The following is a 19,084-nucleotide window of genomic DNA, read 5'->3' as shown; positions in this document are numbered from 1 at the left end:
CTAGAGGTTTACAACATCTGTGGACTGATAAGTACACCGCCACCACAACCCTTCAACTTCCAAGTCCTGTTACACCACCAGTGAGAAGCTGGCCATATTGTGTTACCTAAAAGTGCTCATATTTATCAATGTGTATATATACTTCAGCAACAGACAAAAATTGGGAAGATGGGGTTTTTTCCAAGTCTCCTATTTTCTCCCTTATATTTCTTCTGTTTGTTTATGTGTAAAATAAACACATTTGGTCCTTGACACAGCTTATGGTAGCTTTTGATCTTCTGGGAATATAAAGCTTCCAGAAAGTTTACCAGCTACGGGGAAATTCTCCTAGTGTAAGAGGAGGTCTTGGGTGAGACAGAGCCTTCTCTAAGGACCCCTGTTTCTTCTCTGAGTGCAGCTGTGATCTCTGTATGCCAGAACATAGCTCTTTTGGGAGGGCTTGCGGCCCTGAAGCTATTCTGAGTTATGCAGATGGCCAAAATAGACCCTGGCTAGCACCAAGATAAAGCTACCATTCTTCTTCTTTGAGTAGTGTCCCAATGGGTGCTTCAATATAGATGTGTTTGTGTTCCTGTGCTGCTGACCAAAGAACTTTGGTAGCAGTTTCCTTTTGGCTCACACATGGTTTGTCCATCGTCCGTCCATCCGTCCTCCGCACCTGCGGCCACCTTTGTGCTCTGCCACAAGGCTAGCCAGCATTGTGCAGATGAACCCTCCTCAGTTTCTTCTCAACCATCCCTGGCTAGAGATGGAGCTTTTAGCTGGCTGTTTATCAGATTATTAATTTACCAAAGACTTGTTAATCATTTCTTTTCTAACTACTCCTTGAAGTTTCCTTTGTGTCCTTTCTTTTAGTTTTAAAAATATATCTATTTTTGATTTTGGTTTCTCTCTCTCTCACTCACACTCACATGTCTGGGACCACCCCATCTCAGCTGCAAAGAATCCATCCTGGTGTCTGTTGCCTTGGGGAAAATCGCATTGCGCAGAAGTGTGGATTTTGCCAGCAGTTGAAACTGTGGTCCCGAAAGGATAGAGAACTGAGACTTAAACTTCTTCCAGTGGAAGCAGCTCTCCAACTGCCTTCAGACCCATGTCAAGACTCAGTATGGTGGGAATCCTTACCACAGCTCTCTACATCCAAGGAGGGTGAGCCTAAGAAGACACCTATGAACCACTCACACAAGGCTTTTAAAAAGAGAGCCGGGAGTCCCCACAGCAAGCCCTGAACCAGCCGAAAACTGCCAGTTCACTCAGTATCATCGGTACTGACGGTACAGAAGCCATCCAAATGCAGTACCTAGAGCTCATACGGTACTGTCCCAGCAGAACACATTAGGCTGCCTAAGGACCCAATGGGCCTAGGCAATGAAACGTCGGTAACGACTGGGTGAGACGGAGATACTCTGCCTTGGGGAAGGCTCCGTTGGTGTGGACAATGGCATCTGTACCGTCAAAGGTATGCCAACCACCAGTGAATCGTTCAACCAGGACCGCATCACCAATTCCATTGGTATAGTCACTCCGGCACCATCGTCCACCCCCCAGTAACCAATACCTACTGCACCTCCTGACTTCAGATATTCAAGAGACCTTATAGTGTCTGATGTACTGGAGTCTCCTCTACTTACTACCAGGGCTCTGGTACCAAGTCTGCCTTGAGTTCCAGATTTTCCTTCTGCATTGTGCCATTCACCTGCATTCTCTAGCAGGGAGTCAGACAGTGAGCAGGAGGAGGTAGTCTCCCATTGCTCTTCATTTACCTTATGGTATCCATTACCAATCTGGACCTCTTCAGGCTCCCTGTCCATCTGACCCTCAGCCTCCCTGGTATGGTCAGCCATGGTACTAAACACTGAGACCTTTCCTGCCATCCCAGTGGCCTTACTGGGATTCATGGCAGGCATATAGACATTGTGCCTCCTGAAGTTCTAGCATGGCTTACCAGGAACCAGTGAGGCAACCTTCTTCTGCCACTGCAGCCAGAGCCTTTGAGCCCCCTGACGAGATGAGGGAAGAACAGGAGGATAATATTGTGGAAGAGGTTACACCCCAAACTAATTTCTCATCTTCATCACCAGATGAAACAGTGATGTCTCTCCACCATTGTTAGCAGACAACTTTAAATTTTTTTCAAGAACTAGCTCAGAGGGTGGCTTACATACTGCAGTTACCACTACAAGAGGTGACAGAATCCCACCATAAATTACTGGACATTTTACACCCCTCTGCCTCATCCAGAGTAGCTCTCCCTATCAGCAAGGCTCTGTTAGACCCAACCAAACTTGCGCGGCAGACCCCTGCATCGGTCCGGCCAACCTGTAGGCAGGCTAATAAGAAATATTACGTGCCAGTGAAAGACACAGAATTTCTCTTCTCCCACCCCCACACCCCAATTCAGTCATTGTGGAGGTGGTAAACTCCAAAGGTCAGCACCACCAGAGCTTTCCCAAAAGTGCGTCAGGGCAGTGCCCCCACTCCCTCCGTGGCCCTGCCCTGCTCCTTCCGCCTGATGCCCCACCCCAGGCCAAGCTAGAAGCCAGAGCAGGCCAGGAGCCATGGACCCTCACCTCATCTGCCCAGGGCAGGTGGAGGGGATCATGGCTCACCACAGTTGCCCACACGGCATTTCTCGACCCAGCCATCTTTTACGAGAACAGATAGACCAAAGGTTTCTACTCTCATTACTTCCTGATACCAAGAAAAAGGGAGGTTGGAGACCCATTTTAGATCTCTGAGCACTCAACAAATTTGTCAAGGCTCAAAAGTTCAAGATGGTCACTTTAGCAACAATTATTCCAGCGTTGGAACAGGGAGACTGGTTTTCAATCCACTACCTCCAGGATGCTTATTTCCATATTTCAGTCATGTCATATCTCACAGATGATATCTCAGATTCACACTAGGGCAGGAACACTACCGGTACAGAGAACTCCTTTTTGGCCTCTTGTTGGCTCCCATAGTATTCCCCAAGATCCTCTCTGTAGTGGCAGCCCACCTACGCTCTCAGGGGATCATAATCTACCTTTATCTGGACAGTTGTCTGTTCAGGGCACACTCCTTTGACAAAACTCAGCAGGTTACCCATATGACTTTGGATTTATTCAGAAAACTAGGCCTACAAATTAACGTACAAAAATAGACATTAACCCCAGTATAGAGTGTAGAATTCATAGGAGCCAATGTTGACTCTGTCCAAGTGTGAGCGCTCCTTCTATAACACAGATTGCTCAGTTTCTTCATGCTTATAGAGACAGTGCAAACCAGCCCTTAGATATTGGCCAGACATTGCCTTCAGCTTCTGGGACACGTGACCATGGATACATTTGTGATGGTTTATGCCAGACTTCGTATGAGATGCTTCCAGTCATGGTTCAGCTCGGTTTACAGACTGAACAAAGACAGCCTGAACAAACCACTATCTCTACCGACCAAGATAAAACAATCTTTGAATTGGTGGAAGAACCCAGCAAACGTCTACATGGGGATCCCATTTGTGCAACCTCCTCCTCCACCACTGCTCACCATCAACGGATACCCCCCATAAGGTTGGGTGCACATCTCAATGACCTCACAGTACAGGGTAAATGGTCACCCTCTGAGATGTGTCTTAACATCCACCTCCTCGAGCTCAGAGCTGGGTGCCTGGCCAGCACCCGCCGGTATCAGGGTGCCCTGCCAGTGCTTAATTTGTGCCAGGGCTGAGCTCTGGCATCTCTTTCAACACAAATTCAACACTGGGGGAGGCAATGGAGCCCAGAGGTGAAGGGGGTGGGGGAAGCCTAGCAAGCCCATGGGGGCCAGGGGTAATGGGGGGTGCCAAAATACAAGTTTGCCCAGGGTGCCATTTCCCTTAAGGCCAGCCCTGGATACCCCATAACATACTCCAGTAATGGGGGACATCAGTAGTAGACTTGTTCACCACTTACCAGAATAAGAAATGGTCGCAATACTGCTCCAGAGCAGGCCTCGGAGAGCGCTCTTTGGGGGACACACTCCTCCTCTCATGGGACAAGGGCCTTCTTTACGCCTTACACTGTTTCCTCTCTTGCTGAAAGTCCTGTTGAAAATAAAGAGAAAAAGAGTAAATGTCATAGTAATTGCTCCTACCTGCCCAAGAGAGATGTGGTACCCTTAACAGTCACAACTTGCAATGTGTCCACCGATCACACATCAACCCAGTCCTTATCTCCTCTCGCAGAAAGAAGGATGCACTCTCCATCCCAGCCTATGTATACTCTGGCTCAAAGCCTGGCTTTTTTATGGTTCCAGCATATAGAGAGATCCTTCTCCAAGGAGATACAGGAAGTGTTATTATACAGCAGGAAATTAACTACTCGTCGTACTTACCTACAAAAGTGGACCAGATTTGAGATGTGGTGCATTCTAGAGGAATTACTGGACATAAACTACTCTACCACTAGTCTTAGACTATTTTCTGACTCTTAAGAAATCGGGACTCTCTATTAGTTCACTAAAGGTACGCTTGGCGGCAATAGCAACTTTTCATCAAAAGATAGAAGTTTTCTCACACCCAATTACAAAATGGTTTTGTAAAGGCATAACAAATCTTTCTCCAACCCAGATATTCTACCCCACCATGGGACCCGACTTTAGTATTAAAAGGGTTGACCAGATTGCTCTTTGAACCCATGGCCACTTGTTCACTAACACACCTTTCAGTGAACACTGCCTTTCTAGTCATCATCACCTCAATGAGTATAGGGGAGATAGTGGCTCTTATGGCGCAACTCCCTTTCCAGTGTTCTTTCCTGACAAAGTCATGCTCTGACCACACCCAAAGTTCACCCTCAAGGTGACTTCTACCTTTCACGTGAATCAAAACATTCATCTCCCTGCCTTTTATCCCAAACCTCACCAGGATAACAGAGAAGCCATTCTACACATGCTTGAGGTAAGGAGAGCCTTGGCTTTCTATTTGGATAGGACAGAGGCCTATATAAAATCTAATAGGCTCTTCCTCTCCATTGCGGATAGGTCTAAAGGCATAGTGATTTCAGCCCAGAGATCTCTGAGTGGGTCTCGAACTGCATCAAACTCTGTTATCAGGCTCGCAATTTAGTACCTCCATCTACAATCCATACACACTCTACAAGGTCGGTTTCCTCCTCGGTCACCTTCTTCAAGCATGTCCCCGTCCTGGAAATCTGCAGAGTAGCTACTTGAGCATCTGCACACACCTTTGCAAAACATTATGCCATCATGGGAGACTTATGCCGATGCTAGATTCAGCTGTGCAGTCATCCATAGCAGACTTGACTCCGAAGCTCCAGCTTCCCATTGGGGATACTACTTGGGAGTCACCTACAGTGGAGCACCCATAGGAGCAATACTTGAAAAAGAAGAGGAAGTTACTCACTTTGTGCCATAACAATTATTCTTGGAGATGTGTTCCCCTATGGGTGCTCCACGACCCTCTCTCCTTCCCTCTACTTTGGAGTTCTCATTATTGACTCTGCGGTAGAGAAGAAACTAAGGAGGGTTCGCCTGCATGATGCTGGCTAGCCTCATGGCAGAGCACAAGGGGGGGCCCAGCCCATGTGTGGGCCAAATGGACACTGCAACCAAAGTTCAACGATCAGCAGTGCAGGGATGCAAACACACCTAGTGTGGAACACTTATAGGGACGCACATCTCAAAAAATCATCGTTGCTGCACAAGGTGAGTAAATTCCTCTTCTGTCCTGCTGGATTGGGCGTAACAATAATGGAGCTGAGGGTCTGGTCTATAAAGAATGACTGTTGTTACATATACGATATACTGCCTGTATGATACACGGCAAAAATGTTGATGCCCCAGCTCTTGTAGGGGTAATATAATTTTTACAGTTTTGATCATTTTTATTCATTTAAACAAGTGCTCATTTCAAAGAATAACTTTGTATATGGGATGTTGTGAAACATAAATACAATGATTTAGAATAAAATACCCTCAGTTGTCTTCTGATAAAATTTAATAATTTTCTCCAGTCGGTCTATTCCTGCCTGCAACTCTCTAGCTCCAATTTGGAGGCAGAGGAATTTATTCACTCCAAATTTTGTATCCAAGTTTCAGTGTAAGTATGATTGTGGAAGATTAAGTACAAATATCCCTGAGCCAGAGAGACACAGTTTGTTGTTTGTTGCTTTAAGCTTCCAGTTGAAGGCAAATATTTACCAGACCTTGGCTCCATCCTTTTAAACGCTTAGTATGTGAAACAGTTAAAGGATCAGACAGTCTGTCATCAGGACAATGAATTTAACTTGCATGTAAACTAATCATAGTTTTGTGATTTTTTATAACAGTATTTGACCTAGTGAACTATTTACCAGTATCAATACCTGACAGAATGCTAATATTTATTTCCCATCAAGCATGAGAATTTTGAGGAACAAATGCAGGGTATGAAGACACAGCTAATTCAACTGAGTACTTTGCTCCGCTTGCTAGACAGTGGATTTTGCAGTTACTTAGGTATGTGTAATAACTCAAACAACTTGTTACTTTTAGAGAGATAGATGCATAGACATTCTAAAGTGCCCTTAAACACTTTTCCAACATGAATCTGTTTCATTATTAATGCAGGACTGCCACATTCTAATAATTTGGCTTTAGTACAATGCCTCTGAAAGAATAGAAACTTACTGTTGTATTTCTCTGAGCCCTAGAATGCAGAGTCCTTAATGTATCACTATCTATGCTGTTGTCCTAAATGAACAATAAAAAAACCCTATTAAATGTTTTTAATTTGAATATTTAATAGGTTTTCGTGGATAGCAAAATATAACAGAGCTATGTCATGCCATTGATATTTAAGCAAAACTTCCGACTGACTTCATTGGAGACTTAGTTTTCCAGATTGATGGCAGGATAACAGCCCTATAATAATCATATTTTCTTTGTTTGATATTCATAAGAAATGTGACATTCTTGCCCTAGAATCTCAAGACTCGGGTTACCTTTATTTTTGCTTCCGATGGCTTCTGATCCGATTTAAAAGAGAATTTAGCTTTCAAGATATTCTTCGATTATGGGAGGTAAGAACATAGATATTTAATCTAAACTTAATTCCATTTGTCTTTGGAAGGTGGCTGAATGTGGTTTCAGATGTTATTCAGATAAGGAGCAATGATTATGGAAGATGACTGAGAGCAAAATCAAGGGCAGAGTAGTAAAACAGTGGAATAAATCTGACAAAATGGGACAAACTAGTACAGCTTTTGTAGATAAGTTGTGGCGCTCTAACCTATAAGAAGACTTTTAAAGCTACACTGTAATAGTGGAGTGATGTGATGGATATAATTTACTTGGCTTTTCAAAAAGTGTTTGACAAGATCCATCAGAAAAGATTCTTAAGGAAAATAACCAGAGAATAAGGGGTAATGCTCTGTCAGGGTTGAAAAACTGGTTAGGTCATAGGAAACAGCCAAAATAAATGGCTGCTTCTCAGACGTGTGAAAAGTCTATTGGGGCATTCCCAGGATTGGTACTGGGGTTAAAGGTGTTCCATATTTTTATAAATGACGTGTCTAGAAGTGAATAGTGAGACAAGGAAACTTGCTTTTAACACAGAACTAACTAAATTAATCCAGTGGAGGGGGTTGTAAAATGCTATTGGGGGATCTAATCAGTCTGGGTAATTGGGCTGCACAGTGCCAGAAATATGTAGATTAATATAAGACAATGCTTACTGGAAAAATGGAAATACTGTTGGACTCTGAGCTAGTGGAATACTATTGTGGTCTGAGGTGGTCTAGGAATTATCCTGATGATGCCAATTAAATAAATTAAAATCTTGAATCTATTTTTTAAAAGTGAGAAATAATACAAACTAAAATACAACTCCATATTAAATTTTAGCATGATCTTACCCCAAGTATATATTCAACTTGCTTCAAAAAAGGTATAGTAGATAATAGAAAAGGTTCAGACAGGATAAACAGAATGGCTCAATGCAGATTGAGTGGGTGGGTGGGCAATAGAAAGATATTACATAAAACTGAATTAATTGGCCTGGAACAGAAAAAAAATGGAGACAGCCGGATTGAGGTATGTACAGTTATTACAATGAAAGCTGATTTGACACTTTTATTCACTTTATCCCATAAATGAAAAAGGGGTCATTCAAAGAAAGGGAAGGGCAGTAAATTTAAAACTGCAAAGAGGACATCATTTTTAGCCATTGTAAAGTCAGCCTGTGGAATCTTCTGTTTTAAGAGGTTATTGAGGCAAATAGTTCATCAGAATTTTAAATGATTAGGTAACTTTATAAACAACATTTACTCATGAACTAGAATTCACAAATACAACAGAATTTAGCCTATTATTCCATGGCATAAGGTGATCATAAAAGAGGAGTTTGGAAGGAGTTTTTTCCTCCCTCTTTCCTTTTCCCTTTCCAATGTTGTAGCACTGTATGCTGGCTATTTTATGTTTTTCTGAGGTTCCTCACCCCACCGTTTTTGAAGCATCTGCTGAGACAGGTTACCAGACAGTGAATCCACAGGCTGTTCTGATATAGCAGTTTTAAATAGTTTGTGTCTCTCATATTTGGTGGGTTTTTTTTATATCCTCAATAACATCTTCCTTAAGTTATGTGCTATGAGCACAGAACACCACTGCTGTCATTTTTCTTCAGTGTGTTGTACTGTGCACAAAGAGGCTGTAAGATGAGACCCTCAAAATTTAATCAGGAGAAATCTAGTTCAGGATAATGCCATTTTGAGCACTATTGATTCTGAATGAACTATATAAACACACACACATTTCTAAAAAGTCTATAGAGGAATCTGAAACTCAGTATTCTAATTATTGGTTTGACATTTTATGTCAGTTTTGTATAACATTTCTATCTTATTTAAATATTGTGTGTGTGTGTACACAATTTATTTTCTGTAGTGATTGTTTTTTGCTATTTTAAACCCTTTCAACTAATGTATAAAGACATCTAAAATATTGGTGGAATCCTGCTAAAATAAGGGTCCTTATTTTAGTTGTTGGGTCCTTCCAGTGCATCTTAAAAAATGTGGTACAAACATTATTTTTCAGTTTTGTTGCTAGGAGAAGCGGAGCTAAAAATCACATGCTTAGTTTGCTTTTTAAAATATTCAGAAACCCATTTAACATATAATCAAGTTGAGGCATTTATGCCAACATTTTCTCCATCTGAAGATTAATGCCTTTCTTTTAGAAAGTTGGAGCCTGATTCACTGCTACATCACTCCAGTTTTATACCCAGGCCATTCTACTGATACAAAAATAGGGTGCTGTCAAACATACAATATAAACAGGAAAAATACTCAATTTCTTAAGTCAAACTTCTTTCACATACAATAAATGTAGGGGTTACTTGTTTACAGTAAATGCAATATTTTCAGACAGAAATATGATTTAGCAGAGTTGGACCATTCCACTCTTTTGTCACGGGTATTTGCAATATGTACTAAACACATGTAAGGGCTTTATTCACCATTGTGTTAAACCCATTCTACGCTGGTGCAAGTCAAATGACATAAGACTTGAATGACACTGGTGAACTGGGACTTTTGTGTTAGTACTTGTTACAAATATTCATACCTAGTGAAGTAGCAGTGGACATAAGTAAGCCCTAAGATGACTGTATCTGAAAAGTTAGAAGTGGGGATAAACCTCGTTCTTTATTTTTTGAGATTGTGCATTTTGATAGCACTTGTATATGTTCAATTTAATTTTTGTTAGTTGGCTTCACTTCCTTTCGCATCTGCTAATATGGAACATTACTGTCTTGCACTCCCTTGGAGGACCTCATGTGTTTTCTCTTCTCCTTGTTTTGTGAAAGACTTGTTATCAGAAACAACAACAAAGTCTGGAACGGAAGCAGCAGCTGGCAGCTGTGTACGTGGATAGGATTGGGATAAGCCCCAGCACATTCATTTGCTCTCTCAGCTGTATTCTGTTCCCAATAAAATTGATGGATGTCAACAATACTTCCATGGTAGTTAGATCAGGCCCTATAAGATTTCATCATGGAGCAGAAAAACTGTTCTTCAAGAGATGTCCCTGTGGGTGCTCCACTTCAGGTCAAGGTGTGTCCCAGTGCCTTCGATTGGAGATTTCTACAGCCATATCCCTACGGGCTGCGCACGCGCTGTGCCTCCCTCTCAAGCTGTCAGTGTTTGAATAGTGCGTGCACAGGCTAAGCTCCTCAGTTCCTTCACTACTGTCCCCGGCTAGAGATGGAGTTCAGCAGTGTCTTTGACACTAGCTAGTTAGTTTATTTCTCAGTTTAGTTAATTTCAGTCACTAGAGTGATAAGTTACATTAGCTGTTATATTTATTTAAAAAAAACACAAAAAAACAACCACCTCTGAGGTTTCGGAGATGCCTGGCTTCCCAGGCTTCAAGAGATGCGCCTCATGTAAAGATGCCATCCCCATCTCAGACGGGCATTCACAGTGCGTGTGCTGTTTGGGGGAGTCTTGTGTACCCCAAAAATGCATCCACTGTAACAAATTGAAAGCGCGGACCCGCAAGGACAGGGAGCTCAGGGTTACAATGCTGCTCCTGGAAAACGCCCTCAGACCTGCGTCTGACCCTGGCCAGCAAACCTCTGTGACACTCTCCAGAGGCAAAAGGAAAGCAAAAAAACAGCCAGCTTCCTCTCCCCTCAGGAGCCATTCCTCGGGGGAAAAAGTTAAAACTGGCTCTCCGGTCTCCGCTAACTCTGGCTCCGCGGCTCAGCACTTTCCACGCAGCGGGCACCTCAGGCACTGACCGTGAGTCAGCTGCCCCACTACATGGTGCTGAGGCTTCCAGTTGCCCTCCTTTCAACTCTCCTTCGGCCACCTTTGTGAGTACGGTGCCAAGAGCTGCTACGGTGCCGACCGTACAAGCGGTGGCTGCAGCCCTGTGCTTTGATCTTGCAGTGCTGCTTTTACAGCTGCTGCTCTCAGCCCCGAGCCTCCTGAGGTCTCCAGCCTCCTTTGCAGTGCCTCCCTCAGGAGCTCCTACTCTGCGAAGACAGCTTGCGCCCCCAGGACACCCTTTGGTGCGCCAGCAGATGCCCCAGCAGACTCTGCCTCCACCAGCTACACCAGCAGCGACTCTTGGTCACTCACCATAGTTTTTACAGCGAGAGGAATTAAGGGTGTCCCATGCTCCTGACTCTCCTCTTCTCTGCACCAGTCTATCACTGAGACCTTTAGCACCCTATTTCAGTACTCCTCTACCACTTCAAGCCCCTCCAATGAAGTGTGGGAGGATGAGGAAGAGGAATATGATGATCAGATGTTTTCCTCTCAGTACTCTCCCCAGATTGTTACCTACAATTGGGAGGTGCATTACAGCACGATTTCCATATCCTCAAAGCTATCCACACTGGTATGGCAATTCCTGGATGGGACCACCTATTCCCTCTCCCCCCACCCCCCCCCCAGGGCAATGGCCACGCTGGGGTTCATGGACCTACACCACAGCACACTCAGGTGTTCTGCAGGCTGCTCAGAAGAAAACTGTCGGACCCTCCCCACTGCCTGCTTACACTGAAACCCAGATAAGACCTGAAGTGGCCATGACCCCTACAGAGGACACTGCCCCCGCACACCAATAACACCACAAGATGCCATGGTACCCCCACCACCTCCCGCTATTGATGAGCTTGCTCATTTTCAAGAGTTGTTTCACAAAGTAGCAGAAGAGCTCAGGATTACCCAAGAGGAGGTGCCTGAAACACACCATGAGCTTACTGACATCCTGCAAGCCACGATTTCCTCCAAAATAGCCCTACCTGGGACATTATGGAACCTGCTAAAACTATTTGGCAGACCCCAGCTACAATAACACCCACGAGTAAGAGATTGGACTGCAAATATTTTATCCCATCTAAGGGTTCTGTGTTTCTATTCACGCACCCCTCACCTAATTCGCTAGTGGTAGATGCGGCCAATCAGAAAAACAAATACCAACACTTCCGCTTCACTCCATCTGACAAAGATAACAAGAGACTGGACTCCTTCAACTGCAAAGTGTATTCTTCTTGCATGCTAGAACCTACCCAACAAATTGACTTCATTGGCACCCACCTCAATTCCCCCAGGACAGATTCCACACAATGAGCATCCTTATTACCCAGATATGTGCCAGCCCACAGACTGCAGTCCGAGACTTCCTACAGCTCTTAGGACATATGGCTACTTGCACATTTATGGTCGCAAATGGTCGCCTGTACATGCGATGCCTTCAGGGTTGGCTAGCCATGGTATACAAACCAAACAAGCACAGGCTAAACAAGTTACTAACTATGCCCCAGAAAGTCAAGGAGTCGCTTCTCTGGTGGACCTCTCCCATCAACCTCTGCACCGGTATTCCCTTTGACAAGATCCCCCTTGAATTGCCATCACCACAGATGCATCCCTCACAGGATGGGGAGCCCACGTTGGCCACCTCACCACTCAGGGTCTCTGGGCCGCTTCAGAAACCAGGCTTCACATAAATTTGCTAGAGTTCCGGGCCGTACACAATGCCTGTCTCCAATTCCTTCCCATCATCACCTCTGCCTTCAGAGCTGGGCGCCTGGCATGCGGCTACCACTCTCCAGCTGCCCAGCTCTGAAGGTAGTGCAGCCGCTGCCAGCAGCAGCACAGAAGTAAGGGTGGCAATACCATACCCGCTGCAGGGTTCTACCCCCTACAGGTTTTTTTAGTCATTTTTCCATGCCGTTTCCCAACCACTACCACATCTGGCTGTGCACCCTGGGCAGATATGCAGTTTGCCCCACCTTAGTTAGAGCCCTACCCAAAACTCTCCAAGATTATTTAATGTACTAGTGGGGAAAAAGGTGTGTTGCAAACCTCAAAATGTACGTAAAATTGTGGACTGTGCAAAGTAAGCTAATTTAAAGCAAAATTACGGTGAAAGCCTAATACTCCGGAATCCACAATTTCCTCAATATTGCAAATTAATTAGGACCTTAATAATGATATATCTACCAGGGGAATTTATGAGTATATTGCAGGGGTGGGGTGGGCAACAATTTGATTGCTAGCAACATCCTTGTGTGGCAGTCAATGTGTGTTCATAGTGTGAGAAAAGCAGAATTAAAAGAAAATTAGCACGGAAGTGGACTCTGCATGCAATTCACTTTGATGCAGTTTGTAATATTTATCAACCCTTTTACATTGTTTCTCTTTTTAAAGAATGAATTACAGTTAATTACAAACAAAATCAGATATTTGAAATAGATTCTTAATCTGTGTCATGGCTTAGTAAAATGAAAATTTCAAGGTTAATTGCATTATAATTAAACATTTTTAATTGAATTTAGTTTGGCTATCACTCAGATTTATGCAGTTCTAGTGAAGGGCTGGTCCATTGCAATGACACTTGTGCAAGAATGAAATAGACTATTCTTTTAGCTTCAATAGCAGTGACCCTGAATCTTAAATAGAGCAGAAACTATAATTGTGCTAGCTAGGATAGAAATTACTTCTAATATCAACCCCCTGACATCAAAGACACAAACGGAGCACTAGAAGATTTCAAGGAGGAATTGCTTATACCTTTTCCCTGTTACCAGGCTTGTTTAACTGGCCTAGTAAATGTCTGCCTTCTGTGCAGCATTTGCTTTAGGGAATTTATTGACTTCTGGATGTAACAGCATAAAACTAATGATGCATTATAGCAGTTCCTGTATAGAGCTGAATATCCTTCATAAAGCTTGCCACAGGAAATAAGTGAGATCTATATGGTAGTAAAATTAAATGCAACAGGTGTTTACAGCAATTTGAAAGGTCTGCTGTAACTCTGAATTGCTTAAGAAATTTAAGGCTGGCAGTCTCTCCTTACTTTATATCGGGGGTTATATATATATATATATATATATATATATATATATATATATATATATATATATATATATATATATATATAAAAACACCAATGGCACGCGTGCCAATTTTTAATGCAATTAAAAATCCTGCCCAGCCTGGCCCATTCTTCTCTGCCCCCTCCCACCGCTCTCTCCTTGCAGGGCAGGCAAGCTTCCCACCTCCCCCCCCGCCTCTTCCCTCAGCGTGCAGGGTTCCTGCCCCTCCTTCTCTCCCGCCCTGCGGCCAATCAGCTGATGGCCCCTGCTACGGAGTGGAAGAGGGAAAAGCAGAGCCAAAGCACGCTCTCTGCTCTGGAGACCTTGGGGAAGCGGGTGGAATTGGCATATAGCCTGCAGCCCCCTGCTCTGAGCCGCTCAGGGTAGGGGGCTGGGAGCATCCCCAGGACCCCTGCACTTCCCACACACCCCAGCCGTCTGCCTTGACTCCGACACCCCCCACACATACCCAGTCTCCTGCCATGACTCTTGCACCCCCCACATCCCCACGCTGGGCACCAAATGGGAGATCCTGCACACACACCCCCACATTCTCACCTGCACCTCTTGCACCAAATGGGAGCTGCCCAGGTAAGTGCTCCATACCCAAACCTCCTGCCCCAACCCTGAACCCCCTCCCTCATTCTAGCTCCTGGCCAGACCATGCACTCCAACCCCCAGCCTGATCCTTCACCCCCAGCCCTGTTCTTAGTGCACTCCCACCCTCATCTCAGTGCAGAGAGAAGAGGAGAATAGGCTAGAACCAGAGAGAAAGTAGGTTCCTACTCTATGTGGACAGGGCCGGGACCCCAGACTGGCAGCGGGCTGAGCTGCTCAGCCTACTGCTGGTCTGGGGTCCCGGCCGCTGGCCCTGCTCAGCCCGCTGCCGGTCTGGGATTCTGGCTGCCAGCCCCTTTGCAGCTGGGGTACCGGGTACAGGTCCCGCTCAGCCCGCTGCCGGCCCAGATGAACGGAACCCCAGGCCGGCAGCGGGCTGAGATGGCTGGCGGTGTAAGGCCAGCATGTTAATTTAATTTTAAATGAAGCTTCTTAAACATTTTGAAAACCTTGTTTACATACGACAATAGTTTAGTTATATAATATATAGACTTATAGCGAGATACCTTCTAAAAAACGTTAAAATGTAGTATTGGCACGCAAAATCTTAAATTAAAGTAAATAAATGAAGACTCGGCACACCACTTCTAAAAGGTTGCTGACCCCTGCTTTATATGCTGCAAGATCAACTTATAACCATGGAGTAAACCCATTTTTTCATGCTCCTGTAATAACTAAATATAGTAGGTTGAGTGAAAGAGTTCTTACTTGAAATAGTCAAGTAAAGTAATACTGTGCAAAAATATTTTAAAATGAAAACATGTAATAGAATAGTGTGTGAAAGGTCATTCAACACCAAAGTACTACTTCTTTCCATTCTTACCGTGTAATTGTAATAATCAACTTCTTCAGGTTAAGCTGGAAGAGAGCTTACATGTCTTGCTAAAACTTTTGGAATGGGATAGAGCTAACAAGCTGTCTTTTCAAATTGACTCATTCATGGATATATGTATAGTGACATTTTTTGTAGAAAAGTTTGTTAGGTTACATCCAAGTACATAATTTCAGCATTTACCAGTATAATATTGGAATGTTCTCATATTGCATATGCATACAAAATGGAAATATTGTAAAAAGTTATTACCCTGTATACACCATCCTTTATAATTAATGTTTGTTTGATACAGTTAAATGTTATCAGTTTAGGATATGTAGAAAATTCTGATAAAATGTGAAAGTAGTTCGATTTATGTTTTGAGCGTAGTATATTATACCTTAGAAATGCTGGATGTAGGACATTAGTTCCTGAATCAAGAGCTTCATATGCTATAGGAAGAAAGAATAAATGGTCAATTTTCAGAATGGAGAGAGGTAAATAGCAGCGTGCCCTGGGGATCTGTACTGGGACAGTGCTGTTCAACATATTCATAAATGATCTGGAAAAAGGGGTAAACAGTGAGGTGGTAAAATTTGCAGATACAAAATTACTCAAGATAGTTAAGCACAAAGCAGACTGTGAAGAGTTACAGAGGGATCTCACAAAACTGGGTGATTGGACAACAAAATGGCAGATGAAATTCACTGTTAATAAATGCAAATTAATGCACAATAGAAAACATAATCCCAATTATACATACAAAATGAGAGGATTTAAATTAGTTTATACCAGTGGTGGTTAAACTTTTTTTTTGCAGACCACTTGAAAATTGCTGAAGGTCTCGTCGAACCACTTAATGATCTTTCCAAATGTTGTTTGTACCGTTTGCTAATTGTTGTAAAGCACTTGGGATAAAAGCGCTATATATATTTAAAAAAAAAAAAAGTAACAAAACTTAACAAGTTGGAAGTATTGCTCTCCGAGGCTTCCAAGAAAGAGTTCCGAGGGATCCTCGATGAGGGCATGACCGCAGTCAGGGTGGCCCTCCAGGTGGCGTTAGACGCTGCTGCTGCTCACACTATGGCTTCCGCTATCTCCATGCAGTGAGTCTCTTGGCTGCTCCTCTCTGGGCTGTCCACCAAGCCCCAGGCGTCTATGTAGAACCTGCACTTCGACGGCTGGGCCCTATTTGCAGAGCAAACAGACAGAAAATTGCATTGCCTCAAGGACTCCTGCACCACTTTGAAGACCCTGGGTCTCTATGTCCCAGTCCCGGCGCATAAGCAGTTGAAACCACAGTAGCCTCAGGGCCAGGGGAACCAGCCTGGTCAGGACCAGCCCCATAAACAAGGGCTACAAGCACCCTCTGAGCCACCCACCTCCACCCTGTTCTCAGTCGGGCTCGACCCAGAATAAGCAGAGGGCTAAATGGTCATTTTGAGGGTACGCCTGAGGGCGACCTACCATACTATTCCCCAGATCCATTTTTCCCAGTGTTCTCCAACCGCCTTTCCCTCTTCCTCCCCGCCTGGACGGCTATAACCTCAAACCAGTGGGTCCTCAGCACAGTGGAACAGGGTTGTACTCTATAGTTCCTTTTTACCCCCCCCTTTCCAGGGTGGATAAAAATCAATGTTTTTTTTAAAAAAAAAAAAGAAAAAAAATCGTATTTTTTATTTAAATAGATTTTTTTCCTCAAAAAGCATTTTATCAAAAAAATCCGATCTGAAGATAGTTTTAATTAAGATACATTATAGCCAGGACCAGCTCTAGGCACCAGCAAAGCAAGCATGTGCGGCATTCTGGCTATCCTTTTTTGCTTGGGCAATTGTGCTCTCGGAGCTTGGGGCGACAAAAGACATAGATTTCAGAGTAGTAGCCGTGTTAGTCTGTATTCACAAAAAGAAAAGGAGTACTTGTGGCACCTTAGAGACTAACAAATTTATTTGAGCATAAGCTTTCGTGAGCTACAGCTCTCTTCATAGCTGTAGCTCACGAAAGCTTATGCTCAAATAAATTTGTTAGTCTCTAAGGTGCCACAAGTACTCCTTTTCTTTTTGAAAAAACATAGTCGGCCCTGATTATAGCTCAAAGATATCTCATCATGGAATAGAGATTATAAATTCTAATTCTATAGTATGAGACAATATATTCATGTACTGTTTAAGAAAAGTTTTGTAAATGATTTCCAGTAGTTCATGGATTAGGAACCCAATTTTAGGGGTTCAGGGGCTCTTGTATAGATTATTTAGGTTAATCTTTCAATCTACCCAGTGGGATTCAGTGCTCAGTCTAGAAGATACCATCCAAGATGCTTATTTTTGCAGAACTCAAACTGTGGATTTGTCTCTCCAGAGGTAACATGCTTGCTAACAGTAAAAAAAATGTTTTTAAATAAATATCTAAATATATAGAGGTGAGAAATAACAGACCTCCACCCTATTGTCCCTCTGCAAATTTGTGTACACAGAGTCAACCCCTTAACTTTCTCTAAAAGTACAATGTCTGGAGATAAACGTGAGAAGGGAGGAACAGGCAGTAGAAACAAAAGTGAAACTTCTTTAAGCAGATTATTACAGAAGTCTTGAGGTCTTTTTAAGTGTAGCCTTCATTTATTTGAGATCTACCATTCCATTCTCTCACTGGAAGTGAAAACCTATAATGGCAGCAGGTCGTAAAAGAGACCCAGTTTGGGAATATTTTAATGAAGTTCCTTAAGACAGGCATGTGTGTAAAATGCAAACAGTGTAACAAAGAAATGCTGAAAGAAATGGTGGTGATGTCCTCCTAACACAGCATGGCAAGAAAATCCTCCAAATATTGATGATTAACTTGCTGAATTGAAAATCACCTCCCAATGATTTCATAAATATTTGCTTCAGTTACCTTTGATCTGGCTGACGTAGTCCATTTAATTTAATTTTGTTTTTTTAAAATATTTCATTTAACTATTTTAATTAACAACAATTTTAACAAAAACAAACCTGATTTTAAAAAACTGTTTAACTAAATTCAAAAATTCAAATGCTTGTTTTGTTAAAATATTACGTTTGCTGTTGAAGAAAAAAATCAAGAGTACATAACGTTGTTGTTTTAGTTAAATAAAACAATATAAATGTCTGTCTGGTGGTGATTTCCTCCTAATACAGCCTGGCAAGAAAATCTTCCAAATATTAGTGATTAACCTGTTGAACTGGAGATAGTTCACCTCCCAATGACTTCATAAATATCTGTTTCAATTACCTTTGGTAAATGAAATAACCAATCAATCATTCATTTTCTAATATAGCTGTAAAACTAATCTGAAAAGTATTCAAAATAAATCACTTTAAAAATGTATAGTGTGTACCTTCTAAAAATGAAACCTACATCTATCTGAGTAGATAAGGTTGTAACAACCAAAAAGAATGCACTTTTATTTAAAAATCCATGATTAAATAGTCTTCCTGACTAGTAATTTAAATCAAATTCACGTTGCCCCCTTCCCACCTGCCTTCCCCATCCCTTTTCAGGGACCCCCCCCTCACGAAAGTCTACTCGTGCAGGAAGTAAAGGGGTTGCTACAGCTGGGTGCAATAAAAGATATTCTTGAGTACAGGAACAAGGGATTTTATTCCTGGTACTTTTTAATCCCAAAGACCAAGGGCAGTTTGTAGCCAATCTTGGACTTGCAAGACCTCAACAAGTATCTAAAGAAGCTAAAGTTTTGCATGGGTTCCCCGCCTTCTATTATCCCCTCCCTGGATTCTGGAGACTGGTATGCCGCTCTCGACTTGAAAAATGCATACTTCCACATAGCGATCTTTTAA

At 42.9% G+C, this 19,084-nt stretch overlaps 1 protein-coding gene across 8 annotated transcripts in view; it reads left to right on the top strand.

Annotated features, from left to right (window-relative positions):
* The window catches only part of TBC1D15 (TBC1 domain family member 15), a 77,958-nt gene that overhangs the window by 44,408 nt on the left and 14,466 nt on the right, over nt 1-19,084 (top strand). For 6 of the 8 annotated variants that reach the window (XM_038402233.2, XM_043493291.1, XM_038402243.2 and 3 more), the window contains 2 exons: nt 6,375-6,474; nt 6,940-7,037. The exons of 1 other annotated variant lie outside the window; for it this stretch is intronic. In XM_038402233.2, coding sequence (XP_038258161.2) covers nt 6,375-6,474; nt 6,940-7,037 — 198 coding nt within the window. Of the gene's footprint in view, nt 1-935; nt 5,683-6,374; nt 6,475-6,939; nt 7,038-19,084 lie in introns of those variants that run through there. One more of the 8 variants, XR_006274565.1, reaches the window with a different exon arrangement.

This window comes from Dermochelys coriacea, chromosome 1 (assembly GCF_009764565.3).
Source record: "Dermochelys coriacea isolate rDerCor1 chromosome 1, rDerCor1.pri.v4, whole genome shotgun sequence".
Classification (NCBI taxonomy): domain Eukaryota; kingdom Metazoa; phylum Chordata; order Testudines; family Dermochelyidae; genus Dermochelys; species Dermochelys coriacea.
Note: the sequence above shows the minus strand (reverse complement) of the source record. Positions and strands in the feature narration are given on the sequence as shown.